The following is a 16802-nucleotide window of genomic DNA, read 5'->3' as shown; positions in this document are numbered from 1 at the left end:
AACTATTTTTATATTAACGTAAAAATCGAATTTCGAACGAGTAATTAATTATTTATTAGTATTTAAAGGTTTAAACAGTGGAGAAAAGTGACACAATGATATAGCATAAAATGCTCCTAATGGTACTTAGGTATAACTAATTGATCACTAATTTGTTAATTGATTTTAATTTAGGTATTAAAATATTCTACATAGGAATATAATATTAAAAATGTATAATATATAAAATGACGACATACATTATTGAAAAATTAAATTTTTCATAAGAAAACTATGTAAATCAAAATTATATAAAAATAAATTCGTAAAAACTTTACAATTTTTTGAAATAATAAGTGTAGAAATAACGTAGTCAAATTTCAACTTAACTGTTTAACAATATAACTATTTTCCTTAGAGTACTTAATATTATAAAATGCAATTCACAAAACATTAAACTATACTTATTGATCACTTAGAAATAATTAAAATATAACATTGTTATTAACTAAATGCTAAATAATACTTCTAATCACTGATTCAGTTTTTTGTTGATTTCTTGAAAGTTTTACTGTTTAAACTGAACATATGTCCTATTTTAAAATCAATCGATTAAATCGATAAAATACTTGAATATTTGAACATTGTCCATGATAAACATTTTATGTACAAGAGGTGATCCAAGAAGATCTAAAATAAATTTTTCTATTGTTTTAAATCTGTAAACCTTCGTGAAATCAAAGTGAATCGACTTTGAGTGTGCCGAATTTATGTTTGAACAAATTCAACTTCTAAGAAAGGGTCATATTATACTTTCTATGTACAAATCAATAAACCAAAAGTATTTGGTATTAAATTATAAAGTGCGTCACTCTATTAAACACATTTATTTTAAATAATAAAACAATTTTATCACAAAGTTTTTCTTTTCTTAAGTTTCTATTCTCCAAGTTTGAATAAAATAAAAATCACAATACCTTATATCGTTGAGAAATTCTTGTATTTCCGGTTTTGTGTCAGCCCAAATGCCATTTGCAGTTTCCACCGTCTGAGATTTTATGTAATGTGTCCAAAACTCTGTTGTATCTTGGATATAACACCAAGTACGGTTAACTGATGTACGTAGCACACTCTAAACATACACACATAATATTATTATGCATCATAAATTACCAAGTTAAACACGAGGTGTAACATAACCAGTGTAATAAAATCATACATTATATAAATAAATATAATAATTTAACTGAATAGTAATAATAATAATGATGTATGTTAATTACCACAATATTATCTTTTAAATCTATTCTCCATTCCAAAGAAGAAGACAGTAATCTAGAATGGTTAAGACTTAAAGAAAATCCGACATCTGGAATAATTACATTATCCTCGGTTCTCCATATGTTAAATTTGGCAATTTTATTCTCTAACATATTTCCAGACATAAACAATTGTTTTGTTGCATCTAAAAATATAATATAATATATAATTATATAATAAAAAGGTATACATTATAATTTTAAAATATTTAAACTAATATTATGCTTCGTATAGGTTTTGAAAAAATCGAATTTTAGTTTGTTTTTTATAGTTGTTAAATATGTTTGTGTTTGGTCAAATTTCCTAGAGACGACATGGAAATCATTCAATTTGGGTGATTGACCGATGTATGTGTAGTGTGTACACAAAAATTTAAAATATGGAAGTACAAGTATAAAGCTGCAGAGCGACTACGCCTATCAAAACGCCACAGAAGCATTTTTATTGTTATTTAAATAAAAAAAATTTTATTTTCTAACAATATAAATTTCATAGTATAAATGTATATCATTATATGTCCAATATATGACAAGCATTTTATATAACGTTTGTCATTGTAAAAAACGTACAAATTTTATCTTCTGCTCATAACATGATTTATTAAGTTCAATTGTTCACAAAATAGGATATTTAAAGGACCTACTCATGACTATTTAATAAGGGTTAACACATTAAATCAACTTGTACACTGGTTGCCACCAACCAGTACCTTTGTGTTTAGTAAATTATTTTTAGTATAAGTGAAAACTGTAAAGTATTGTTGTATGGACTACTATACAATACACGCATGCATATATAAACTGCTCTGCCAGATAGAAAAATTACAATTTACAAGTGTGATTTTATGCTTAAAACATAGGTATGTTATAGGTCTGATTTCAATATGTTTTTTTTTTTTTTTGGTAGAAAGAAGAAGGTATTTAATAAGCCACATTGGACTTTGATTTACAATTACGTTATTAAAAATACAAATACATACTAAAAAATATTAAAAACTCGTGAAAATTGATGAAGTTCAAACTTTTAGTGTACGATTTAGAAAAAAAATTTTAAAATCAAAGTTATGCCCAATAAGAAGTCCTGTTTTTTTAAATATTCATTAATGCGATTTCTTGGTTATTGTTGTTTTTTTTTCATTCAATAATACGGATAAATGTAAAATATAATACCTACCGTTAAATACTAATCAATACTCGTATTATTGATAAATTATAATATTAATTATTCTCACCTGGAGTGAAATTAATAACTAAATTTGTATCTTTCTGTGGAATATTGACGTAGAATTTCCCAACAATGTTTTGATCATCTCCTCTTCGTATCAGTCCGTTCACATAATGTGTTCCTTGAAAATTACTGTAATTCCCGTGGATAATAGTAGTATCGTGAATTGAATATTTCTAATTCACAATATTATTTAATGTTAGTTTTTTTTTTTTTTTTTGTAGTAATAATTTATTATTAAAAAAATTTACCTCGATCTGTATGGTTTTGTTAAAAAAATCCAATAAGCCCTTACCATCCCAATACTGATCTGGTAAGTATGCTCGTTTATAAGTAATATTGTTATGGAAGTAATGATAAAATTCTTGTGATTTAAAAGTGCCAGCAGCGTCTAATTTAAATCTAAAAGTAATTCTTATGTTTTAGTAATAATATTTATTGTTTTTCACATTATTTTTTTGTTTTAACAAATTATCTATGAATATATATTTTCATCGATGATTTTGTCTTACGGTATTTAATTTTTATCAATAATTTGGTTGTGACTTTCTTATCCTTCATAAATACAATCATTCACGTGACTGATAATTATAGTTAATTATTACCTGGTAATCAAATGTCTTCCTTTAAGGGATAAAAAGTAGTTTCGTTTAGACTTAGCCGAATTATTTTCAATCAAGCAACCAATAGTAAATTTCCGTCTTGAATCCAATGCGTAGTCGTATTCAGCATTTAAATCGAAGAGTATCGAATTACCACGTGAATAGTTTCCTCTAATTGTAACATTCTAAAAATATAATACATCGTTAGACCCTAGGTTAGGTTAGGTAGCAACATACATCAATTACATTCATTGGATTAAATATTATGATAATTGCACCATTAAGCAATTATCTTAAAACCTAAATCTAAAAATATAAAGTGAAGTAACAGTATCTTTTAAAATATTAAAATGTAAAATATAACTAATTTGTGAATATTAAAATACATTAGAAAAAAAACAATTCAAGTAAAATGTGAACATTAATTTTCTCTAAATAACTATAAATTACTAACTAAAAATAAAATAATTCACTAGTTTTTTTTTTTTTTGAGGAATTATAATTAAAATAAATTAAAAATCATATGATTTTATTTACCAGACAAATTACACTATTCTAATTATTCTAAAAACAAGTTGTTATAATATTTATAGTTAGTTATTTTTCTCATTTGAATGGCGTTTTTAACGCATAAAGTATCCTTATTATTATAAATAAAGGGGCCCACATCTTATAATATAACAATAAATTAATATACTACCAAGGTAGGTTCGGTTAGGTTAGGTAACCTACTCCTTGTTTTAAAAATGTCTTCTCTAATATTTGCTCATCAGAGGTGTGAATAGTTTATACATTTACAAGTTTACCAGCGAAACTGGGAATATTATTTTGATTTTTACCGGTGCGAAGTTAAAATTATCAATACAAATATTTTTAAATAGAAAACACAACACTGTAGTAAAGTATATTTATAAGTGAATATTTAAAAAAAAACCCTATCGAGATCCAAGCTCTCTTAAAAATATGCAGACATTGAATAATTTTTATAAATAAAATAATATAATATGTACGCACTCAAACAAAATTAAAGTTAACAACTACAATTCGAAGTTTATTTAATCGAGACGTCTTATACTAGAATTACTTACTTTTTGGAATGAAGGGTGATATAGTAATACAGATATACGATGTCTATTGACTTTAGACTCAAGTTTTCTCCAATCAATTCTATATCCGAGTACGTATTTATCGTCCGGCAAAGTTCTGTGCTGTATTAGTGTCATTTGAGACATCAAATATTTAGTGTCTGTCTCTACATCGCTAATAATTGAAAAATTCCTCCTGGGATATGCTACGTTTATATCAATGATTTTTCCATATTCACTGGGTGTCTTCAAACAAAGTTAAAATTATTGAAATTATGCAATTTAAAAATGAAATATATACTTGTAACGATGCCAGTGCGCTATTGAATTTCTTTTTCTGAGATTCGTAACAAATTTGCATTCAGCAAAACTAATCTTGTGTTGTTAGCTTAAATATTATAAAGTGGATTTAATATGATCAAATTTAAAGTGAAAAACATTGTTTGTGCTTTTAAATTTTGGCTATTTTACGATATTTCAATTTTTCTACAAATAATGATTAGTATAAGTCAGCGGTTCTCAAACTTTTTTTTCGGTGGTGCCTTTTTTTGGACCCAATTTAGCCACGGTTCCCTGCTGTGAATAACACGAAAGACAGAACAAAAAAAATGTTCATTGATAACCAATTTTATGTAGGCCAGGGTGCCCTTAAATGTGCTCGCAGTGCCCCTAGGAAACGGCTGTACACAGTTTGGAAACCACTGGTATAGGTATATGAAATATTAAAATTTAAAAAGTTTATACATCACAAGTTTGTTAGTAGACACTCTAGTATTAAATATAACTAGGCAAACTATAGTTAATTCAAATTTAGTATGCTGTGCGAGGACCAGAGATAGAAAACAAATAGTGCACCAACATTTTCTGATCTAGTTTAATTACAACCATGCACTACTTACCGAATTATGATAAGCAACCCTCAGTGCCGAATTCAGCCAAGCTTCGGGATTCAAAACTATTTTTACATTTCTTGTATAAGAGTCATCATTATCGTCGACATAATATGAATTGACCACGACGCTCCTGTTGAAATTGATCACTGCAAATTTAATGAAAACAACTTTAAATTATTTTTATTGATTTTTAAAAAATGCATACTATTTGTATAAAAAAAATTAACTAGAGGTATATCACGAAAAATAAATAAATATCTGAATTGAGTTATTTTTTTTTTTAATTTTACAATAAATTATTATATAAATTAAAATTAAGAATATATTAGAGTAGGTATGTATTATTTTCTAAAGTTTATATACTATATGGCTTTTTAAATAAAAACTTCGGTAATACAATATTAGAATCTTGCCCTGGTAACCTGAAAAAAATCCAGAGTATGCTACAGATAGTTCGTATAGTAATGAAATCAAATTATTTAGTAGTATTTACCTAACCAGCTAACCTAATCTATTTCCTAAAGTAATTACGTCTTACGGAAGAGGAATGAGGCCAAATTTTCCCGTAAAACATATAAAGCATTACATTCCTAGTATCGTAATCTTTGTGATTAGTTGAAGTTCAAATCAAATGCTTGACGTATAATTTAATATTTTTTTAACTGTATTTACATATTTATTAAAACATAATTCTACATTTATAGTATTGTTGATTATTGTTGCAGGTATTATATAATATATTCTACATTATAATGTTGGTAGGCCGATTTCTTATTTGTTATTAGTAATATCTAATAATTCAGTACGATACATGTGATAAATACTAACAAAACAGACATAATATCTGATGCCAGGAAATTATGCACGTTGTTAAAAAGAAAAACTTTAGCAAGAACAAACATATATTATATTTTATAATGGGCCAGTAACAATGTTGCTCCCATCGTTTATAATTTAATTTTATAATTTTGAAAAACACGTATAAAGTTATATTTTAATTTTAAATATTTGTTTTAATACATTATTAAAAGAAGTATTGTATTTTTTGTTTCACCGATATTTTTTTTTTTTTTTAGACACCAATACGTTTTTAATTTTTAATATATATTCAGGAATTGACACATTTGCATACTCAGTTAAAATTAGATTGACAGACTAGCTAATAATTTTTGATGCCCATCTCCGTTAACTTTAATACTGTGTGTATAAACAACTGATTAAAATTTCAAGTATAGATAATTTTTAAATATTTTTATTCTGACTTTTATGGCTTTTTTAAAAGCCTTATATCTTTTTCAGCGTTTTTCCGGTGCATCAATTTTAGTCGTTGTCAACGAGTCTATACGTGTCACGTACGGACAAAAAAGTATATAGTTTAATTTTAATTGCGTATTTTATACTTATGGTCTTCTAATAGTCTGTACGCGTGAAATCATTTAAATCATAACAAAAAATTAATATAATATTATTGATTAATGAATCTAATTGTACACCAATAACAGCGTTCTCCTTGCCTTGAATAATTAGTTTCTGACATCAAAGACATGCCCAGTTATCACAAAATTCACTCAATCATTCTACGTTTTCATCTATTGAAAAATAATTAATTTACTGTTGACCGTAATAGTACTTGCAATGTCAAACGATACCGATACGCAAATAATTCTTGGTAAGGTATTTGATAAATGCGAACTTACGCGTTGTTTACTCAGGATTCATTAAAATGGATTTTTTTTTTAATTATGCGAAGTGTTGTTTTAGACCCATGAATGGTAACTCAGGATCGATTACGCAATATTTATTTTTAAACTACAAATGTACACACAACTCTCAGATCCCTCAGATTAGTCAAATTCTAAGCGCAAAGTATATAATAATATGATACAACATTATTGTATTTTCAATACAAATTCTTTTTTGTCATTATTATTATAAAAGTGTAAACTACAGCCATTTAGATTCAAAAATATGATATTAAATCATCACACGAATAACAATCTCGATTACATAAACACAAAACCCAAACCTTTCAATGTATTTGCCCTGGCTACTTCATATTTGTCCTGCAGCATCTCAAGAGTCACGTTGAATTCAGTTTCGTTGTGAAGTTTAAAAATTTCTATACGTTTAAAGTCCTAAAATCAAATACAAAAATATTATTCAATAGTATAATAACAACTCTAAAATAGTCTCTATGTATAAGCTACTTAGATTACGATTAAGAGGATGACTCACCGGCATTTTCCAATGATTAAATATAAGTAACATTATCGGTATTTGGAAAAAAAATTAAAAAATAAATGTATGTGAATTGGCTCAAAGTGGTTTAAATTAAGCATACATATTTAAATCGTCAATTACTTTTTAACATTTGTCTTAAAAATAAAATAATTTTGAGAGGATTTCATATTGGTTTTACTACATTTGAGCAAGTGTTGTAAAATTAAATTTTTTAAATTTATTTATTTATTAACTCACTTTTTGTTAAAATATATTTTTTTAAATCATATGAAATTCCTCCCAAAAGGTTAAAATCTTTAGTCTCCGTAGTAAATATTTTACCTCTATCTATATAGTATTAATATAAAGGTAGTAATAGCCAATCTGAATCAACGTGTTTATGTACAAAAAAAGGGCGGTGAAGCATCCTTGACGGATAAACGCGTGAAAAAAGCAATCAAATAAAAAAAAAATTGTTACGCACAGTTTTGGGAACGTTCACTGTGGCCACATGACCATCTTTATTCACCCTGTGGAGATATTTTACGCCAAGTGGTAACACTTTATTCTGGACCGTCACGTCAATAGCATCGTCAATAAAGTCGTTTTCGTGTACAGTAAATACCCTAGTGAAGTTTCCTTCAACGATTTTAATATCGTCGTACACAACTCTTGAATCCCCGATTATTTCTTTCGTTAAGTCCTATAATGCATAATAATGTATTTTATAGAATTTAATATTAATGTACAGTGAATGGAACAAGAAATACGAATTTGGATTATTTTCAACAAATAACATGCATATTATACCTGTATAAGTATCATAATCAAAATGACCAGATTAATGGTGGTACGGATATATTATTATTATTCTACCGTCTGGCTTTAAATTGTAAGTTAGGGTTATTCATATATTATGTTTTAGTACATAAATCACCAATAATTATTATTTTTAAATAACAAGAACCGTAGATTAAAAATTACTATTTCATTGTAAGCATTTTTTTTTCTATTTTTCAATTAAGTATGACATAATAATATGAACAATAAGCAAAACGGGCAAAATAAATTATAGAGTTTTCCGGTTAAATAGTTAGTCGGGACTTTTTCTTTCATGTATTTACAGAGTACTTACACATTTTAAAATATAATATGCTTTTACTAGATAAGTAGAATATGACACCAATGTATTTTTAGATTGCTTGAAATAGTTTAATAATTAGTAAATTATAATAGTGACTAAGTACTGAGTTAGTGATAGTTATTGAAAAGTTTGTAACGGTGTTTTACTAATTTAGACAAGAGTTATAAACTGAAATAAACTAATTTAAGGTATAATCATTGAAGAAATGGTTTTCTAGTAATGGAGTTTTCAAATTATAACTCGTATTATTATAAATTAAGTATTGTTTTCAGATTTTATCATTTTACATTTTTTTTTAATTTAGTTATTTTGTTGATTGTTGTAATTTATAGATGTCTACTATAATATACATGAATTGAATATCTAAGTTGTTTTATAATTTATAAATTTGTATGTTGGATATAACATTTTATTAATTTATAATAATTATCAATTAATATTTCTTATTAATATTGTTGGCATTAAGTAATTATAATTAATGTATACCGTATAGGTACAGTAGGTACACACGCCAACGTTAGGTTAAGTATGTACCTAGTTATATTAAATATAAGATTTAAAAGTTACAATCTTAGGCTTGAACAAGAATTTTCGAATCTTAGATAATAGATTATTTAAAATCTATGATAATGACAGGACTTGGGTATTTTTGTTTTTATCCGAGAGAAAGGAGGTATCTTGATCTAAAAGAAATTGGCGTATACGCTGTATATATATGGTATTACAATTGTATGCCAATGAACTTACTTCGTATTTGAACGCGAACCTACCGACGTGGTACTTCTTGTCGATTGGGAACTGTAAAAGTATTTCTCCAACGTTTAATGTGCTGACTTCTTTCAGTGTCTTGGAATTAGTGGCGTTCAATAGAGCGCTAGTGTGTGGCCAAAACACTTCGATATGTCGGTGAAAGTTCAACCTGTCGAATGCATACCACCACTGTAATATTATTGTCGCAGAAGTTTCCGGTTTTAAAAGTCAGATGTATTTATAAAAGTTTAAAAATAAATTATATTTTACAGTGTTGTTTCTGCAATAATGCGTAACGCAAAGTATGGAATAGTGACGAACGGCGTAGTCGTGTTAATGAACGATATAAAATTATCGAACGATTCGAAATTCACCATTGCTGAAGTGATCTTGACTTCCGGTGGATAAAATACTTCCAAACTATAAATTAAAAAATAAATACAAACATCTATACAATTTATTGATTTTACACATTATGTACAAATAGGGAATTAAATCAACCATTGCTTAAGCAGTTGAGCACTTCAATTTTTTAACGAAAACCTCACTGCTACAATTTAAAAATAAAATAATTGTTTTTCAGTGAAACCAACTTAGATTATTATATTAATATTATATATTATTGTTTATATTCTTTTAAAAATGTCAAAACAATTATACTATTGATTTATAATCGATAAATTAATTGTTTACTATCTAATTAATTTTATACATATCATAATAGTTATAAAAATATTAAGAAATTTTATAAAGTACATATTATGAATATGTTTTTTATATAGGTGGTGTCAGCGCTATATTCGCAGGATTTATTCGAAATAAATGTAATATATTTATTGATTAAAAGATATTCAATTTTAAAACGATGTATATAACCTATCTAAAAATTATTTTAAATTTATTTGTAATTTTATATGTTTGGCTTACTTTATTAGTATTTTTGAAGTTTTCTAAAAACATAATGTAGATTTATTTAGCAGATATTTTATTTACACAATATCTACCCACGCGTAGTATTTCTAGCATTTTTATTACGTATGTATTTTTGACAAGCGAGAAGGTAATATTCGAAAAGGTATATTATAAGAAATTCTGAAAATTGTTCATCTTATTTTATAAATAGACATGAAATTTAATTAAGCAAATACTATTAAATTGAATATGATTGCAGACTGTAAGTTATTTTCCGAGTAATTTTAAAACAATTTGAAAAATTCAATGTTGAATGAAATTTATATTAATGATCATTATAAGAATTCTTTTTAATTTGCTATTTTGGATAGGTACTTGATATTTTGGTAAAAATTATGGTGGACTAATGATGAACTTATTTCGATCAAGATGTTGGGATTATATTTATTTACATTTGTAAAAAATAATTAGATTTTCATTCTTCATACAAGCATACCCGTTTTTAAAATATTTTACTTTATCAGAGATGTAGGTAGAAAATCTATGTATGATATTTTAGACGCTCTGAATAGTATTATTATTATTATTATTTTAAGTTATGCACGTGTGTTATTCCTATGCAAAATATTATTTATAAATAAGCTGTGTATAGAAAATTATTTCAATATTTTGTCTGCAGCCTTTTTATTCTTGGTTACAAATACAATACTATTTTTAACTCTATGACCCTAAAGTTTCTTTTTTATTATTATTCAACTTAATAAAATGTCTAGCTTTCATTCTGCGAGATTCGTGTACATAATAATAATATGGCCACTCTATAATTACTTTCCTTTTCAAATTTCATGTTTTCGTTTTCATTATATTTTTTATACATTTTTTAAACGATAATTAACAATAAAAAATAAGCATTCCAAAAATCTAACAATACAATTTTATTTTTAATAACCTACAACTACTCATAAAAATTTTAAAAAAAATGTTAATTTTTATTAACCTACTTTTTATGTAGTGATACATCGTTTTTACAGTTAAATTTACAATACTTAAATCAAATACATAATCCAACATTTATCCGTACAAGTATCGGGTACTAATTTTACTTTTAAATATTGATAAAAGGAATCTCTTAAGTAATAACTTATAACATTGTCATCATCATGAATTTAAAATGACTAATTTTTATTGATAACGATGTCTATACAGATAGATTCTATTATTAAATCACACTCATTATTTCAAAATCTTTTAACGTTTTTTTATATCATATTTTTTAAGTTTCTTACTTTTTTAAATGACATACATTTTTAATTTCATATTCTAAAGCAGAATATTTTTTTGTGTATTTCGATAAATAAAAATCGAAATTCGAACGATTCATGAGTAGTTTATGACTTTATGAGTTATAGGTGTTTACAGTTTAAGTGAGTAGTAGAAAAAAATTTTGTGGAGTATCTCTGTGTTTTTTTACTCGGTGGCTCATTAAACTTCAAAATGCACAAATGTGTTCCATTTACCACAATACATACTTAAAAAAAATGTTGTGTTGTGGTTTTTTTTAACCAACTTACCAAAATATGCCATGGCCATAATTGTGTTAAATTAAAAATGTATGTTGTCAAAAAAATTAAACAAATAAATAACAAATTATAACAATAAAAAAAACTTTTTTTTAATATTGTTTGATTTCGTTTGGAAGTTATGTAAAAAAAAATATTTTTAAAAACTAATAGATTTTGAAATAATGAGTTTAATTCGATAAAAAATATCATTCGGTAATTACAAAAAAAAAAACAATAATAGTAATAAAAATGTTCATAGTTTTTATGAAAATATTTATTTAATTTTTAGTTCTTTGATGGTGTATAGATTAAAATATAAGTATATATTAACCACAATTATTGTTATAAATTTGAATTTATTTTTACGTATCTAATATTATTGAGTTAAAAAATAATTAAAATAAACTTGAAAATGCTCATTGAATCATAAAATCATTTTAATGTTTCTATAATATTTTCATCATAATAATTATTTGTCCAAATAGTAAGAATTATAATAATATAATATGTACCTACTATAATAATTATATACATGCAAAATTAATTTAATTCACCTGATATTATGCGGTTTGTTTGGCTTTTTGTACACTAAATTAGAAATATGTCTGTGCTTAAGGAAACTCGCGTCAAACACATTATGTATGTCGTAAAACTTTTCCATTGTCTTACCACTGAATGTGTCAACCAAAAACACGCGATTTTCCGTTCTATACGCCCACGTCACCAAACCGTTTATTTTCTCGTTCCAGAGAACCTGTGTCAAAAACATTCAGATACATTTAAAACCGTCCGCCACAACAATGACATTGCCGTTGTCCGTCATAGTTTGGTAGGTAACCACCTATACATAAGACACTTACCTCGCTGAACGTGGCAAATTCGTAATTTAGATCTGGCGACCGGTAATGGAACAGATGAGAGATGAATTCGAATTGATCGTGAATCTTCAGATTGCCGACAATTGCGTATTCATTGGTAATGTTTTGTGGCAATATCAAATGCGTCAAAAATGATATGTTCCGGAGCGACGGTATCATCGCTGTTGAATTAGCTTCGAACCTATTATTGATTAAGCATAATAAAATATTTGGCGATTGCGAAAACTAATATTATCATGCTCTATATATAAAACGAGCTATTCGTACGGTTTAAGGGCAGGTTGTAACACTGCCCTATGAAATTTAAACAAACAGGAAGTTTTCTTATAACAACATTGCTTTACTTATTTTCTTTTAAACATTTTGTAATTTTTAAAAAGTATCAGTTATCAAAGGAAAATGTACAAAGTTATTACAGTTTTTTTAGTAGTAAGAGATATTTTTTTAAATATTTTATGTAATGAACTATATCTTGTTTTATTACTACGTAGATATTGTTTATTATTAATGTATTTTCAGTATTATAAAGCAAAAGCCAAAAGCAATTTAAAAATAAATGGCATGCCCAGAGTTAAGAATGGATAAACATAATTTATTATCCACTAAATACGTCAAATACGTTTGTTTTGTATTGAAACTTAACTGCTATATAATATGTCAGATACTCAGATGTGGTAGGTGAGTTAGTACATAAACAATAATAACACTTTCGATAAATATAGAAATGCATGAGACGTAGACTTGGCAAATTATTATAATGTAGTTATACAAAAATCTTTAATTTAAAATTATACCTAACCAAAAAAAATTAACAATAAATAAAAACTTAAAAATATTTAATACTTATTTTTTAATTTGAGCCTTAAGGTACACAAATAATTATAGATCTGTAAATTTTTTGTTTTACAAGTATAATATTTTAAATAACTAATGTCATAAGCACTTATTAATACTTAAATATTAATTATTATTACCAATGTAAATTGTGGTTATCCTACAAAACCATTAAAGTTTGGTAATAACTAATAATATATGCAATAAGTATGACTTACGTCCACTTTTTGTTGGCAGTGACGCGTGCTCCTACGGTTATTTGACTGATACTGTTATCAGGGGCAATGAAGTACATTTTGGAAAATAGCTTTTGGTACGACATTTTATTCAGCGCGTATTCGATGTCTACCGCTCCCCAGATATGTTGTGGTGGCGACATTACCCAGTCGATATTTATGTGTCCTTGTAAATATCGAGATTCCACAGAGCTTCTGATTACGCCTTTATCGCCAATGAACCTGTTAGCACAAATATCGTGATTTAAAACTCTATTATCGATGGAAACCCCTCAACTCTCGACCATCCGACCTAACAGCCGCACGTACCACAATTTGACGTTTCCTAATAACAAAGTGGATACTCCGTCGATTATTGATTCCCCTTGAACGTTGACCACATATATTCCTGGCCGTTTGAACACTAATGAACTCTTCACGAATACAGCTTGAGAGTTATCTTGCATTGAAGATATCTACAAGTAAACCAATAATCAAACATATATTATAATATAGTAAATAATATTATATAATATACTCATAATACGTTGATAAAATATAAGGTCATTTGGAGAAGTTTTCAAAAAAACTATGATGGCAAAAAAATTATTGGCCTACGCGTACCCACTCAAAATTAAAAAAATTTGAGCCACTCGTGTTTTTTTTTTTTTAATGAACTATTAACTCCCGAGGTAGAAATCTGATATTATGCTTATCAACAAATTTAATTAATAATATCGATCATGTTTCATTCACTGAATAATAATCTGCTTGATTAGAAAACTAGATATTTGTCATTACTCGCTAATCTAGAAAACAAAACAACCTTTCACACATCAACATTGTGAATACGACGTTATAGAAAATCCATTATTTTTAATAGAATAATTACAAAGTTAAATATTTACCGAAAAAAAACTAACTGAATTTATTGATTATTTATTATATACAGCTGTAGGAATGAGCAACTCAAATTTACCAAAGCGATAATTTAAAAAAAAATTATAAGTTCTACAGGCAGCATTTTATTTGTGCTTTTTTATACAAAAATTTTAAACATATATTATTTATTCAATATACATAAATTTATAAATACTATAATCTATTAACACTGCCTATAACAACTACTGATGTTTGTTTCAAATTTAAATAAACGATTTGTTATAATAAATTACTTTATTAATTGTATTTTTTTAATCCTATAATAGTCTACAGCCACATTTGAATAATATGCACCTACTAGAGAATTCTTGTATGAAAATAATAACGATTTAAAAAGAAGCGTTGGCCGGACAAAAGAGATATGAGGTTCGCAGATTTTCCAACCTTGATATATATATATATATATATATGTATAATAATAAAGTAAAATGTACTACCTAATAATCCGTGCAACAGAATTTTATATTAAAATTAATTATGTTTCATTCATTTAATAATTCGTCATGATTCATTATCATTTTTAGCATGTGTATTTATTTAATTTTGATATTTTATGTTGGCGATAAGAAGTATATCACAAAAATAAATCTAATTCAGCTGATACAGGTGTCTGACTACTACACAAGTGTCTATAATAAAATTACATATCTTCGATTCAATGCCTATATTCATATTAATATTTGTTGCGCATATTAAACAAAACTAACTTACCTCTACAGTAGTCATTCTTCCTTCTTCAGTGGATACAATTAGTGTACTTAGTCTGATTATTTTTTTCATTGATTGCAACATTGCTAAAATCATGTAACCATGGGTATCATGCTTCACTTGCATCACAATACTTCCGACCGAAATCCCTTCTTTAGTTAAATAAGCTTCCAGCTAAAAGACGGTTTAACATGCGTCGGTTATAAATATTATAAATATACCTATCATAATAATATAATATAATATTTTCGTTATAATAATAAAAGATTGTTTATAAAAAAAAATCTTTTGATATTTTTTTTTTTTTTGTAAGCGTCGTTCAACCACAAAGGTTGGTGAAGTTGATTAAAACATCTCCATCTGCTATACAGTTGGTTTTTCATTTGTAATATATGTGTTAAATTTGAATTTTTAAATAAATCATTATATATATTTAAAAAAATATATATTCTGATTGAAGTTAACAAGTGAATCATCGTATAAATTTAAGAGGTTAATTCGGAAATGGTTCCCAGATCAAATAAAGTTTACGAATTGGTTCCCAAAAAAATTACTTATCAGTATACAACTGTTATAAAATATATACAATTCATAATCTTATAATTGTTTATTAGGTTTTACGATGTCTGGGAAAGTTTATAAAAATAATTTCATACCTAGTAGTATCTAGTAGTAATTGTTTAGTTTATAAACAATATTACATATTATTATTGATATAAGGAAAAAATACTATTATTGACAAATAAATACGAGTACTTATGTAGTGTATAATATGTATCATGTATATTATTATACTGGTCAACATTTATAACCATACCTAGGTATTCTAGATAGTGTTTGAAGTATGAAGTATGAAATATTATATCTATAATAATTCTAGACAGCCCTAAGTCTGCATAAAATGAGAAGAAAATTGTTGATTGAATATATCATAATAATTTGAAAAGTTAATTTAAAAAGATTGTATTATCATTTAAGCTCACGGGAACCAATTCGTAGTTAACCATTTAAAGAAAGTATATGCCATATTCAAAGGCTGTAACTGGGGAAAAAGCTACAGATTAAATTTGGTGAATATTGACTATACATGTACAGTATTTATATTTAAAAAAAAACGTTGGACCTTTATCGATTTTTTTTTTAGTTACGGCCTTGGTCTTTTTAATTTATAGTGTATAAGTTAAGTTCATTGTACAAGTGGCTTAAAAAGTATCAGTACATATCATTACATTGCTAATAGCTACAAGATTTCTCGCTTCACTCAAAATCCAAAATATTGGATATTTTTGATTTTAACAACGGCTACCTGTTTATATAAACATGAAATTTATTTTTTTTTACAAATCAATTGGAAAAACTAAGTTATTACAATGGCCTCAGTTAAATAGAAAAATAAAAAATAAAATAACTTTTTAACTGGCTTGTTGTCATACGACGAGGTTGAAGTAAAATCCACATAATATATTATACTCATAACTCATTAGTCATTACACTCTTCAGTCTTCACTGAAGAGAGGATTATAATTTGTAACAA

General features: G+C 26.1%; 1 protein-coding gene across 1 annotated transcript in view; it reads right to left on the bottom strand.

Annotated features, from left to right (window-relative positions):
- Positions 1-16802, bottom strand: part of LOC113555596 — a 104540-nt gene that overhangs the window by 50236 nt on the left and 37502 nt on the right. The window contains exons 40-55 of the mRNA XM_026960044.1: positions 15272-15442; positions 13949-14094; positions 13622-13861; positions 12552-12750; positions 12246-12445; positions 9488-9637; positions 9215-9386; positions 7808-8026; positions 7130-7238; positions 5110-5249; positions 4214-4456; positions 3129-3310; positions 2775-2925; positions 2531-2699; positions 1263-1444; positions 957-1111 (exon numbers count right to left, since the gene is read on the bottom strand). Of these exons, the coding sequence (XP_026815845.1) occupies positions 957-1111; positions 1263-1444; positions 2531-2699; positions 2775-2925; positions 3129-3310; positions 4214-4456; positions 5110-5249; positions 7130-7238; positions 7808-8026; positions 9215-9386; positions 9488-9637; positions 12246-12445; positions 12552-12750; positions 13622-13861; positions 13949-14094; positions 15272-15442 (2828 nt within the window). The remainder of the gene's footprint in view (positions 1-956; positions 1112-1262; positions 1445-2530; positions 2700-2774; positions 2926-3128; positions 3311-4213; positions 4457-5109; positions 5250-7129; positions 7239-7807; positions 8027-9214; positions 9387-9487; positions 9638-12245; positions 12446-12551; positions 12751-13621; positions 13862-13948; positions 14095-15271; positions 15443-16802) is intronic.

The sequence above is a fragment of the Rhopalosiphum maidis genome, chromosome 3, assembly GCF_003676215.2.
Source record: "Rhopalosiphum maidis isolate BTI-1 chromosome 3, ASM367621v3, whole genome shotgun sequence".
In the NCBI taxonomy this organism is placed as follows: Eukaryota; Metazoa; Arthropoda; class Insecta; order Hemiptera; family Aphididae; genus Rhopalosiphum; species Rhopalosiphum maidis.
This window is presented reverse-complemented; position numbering and strand designations above follow the sequence as displayed.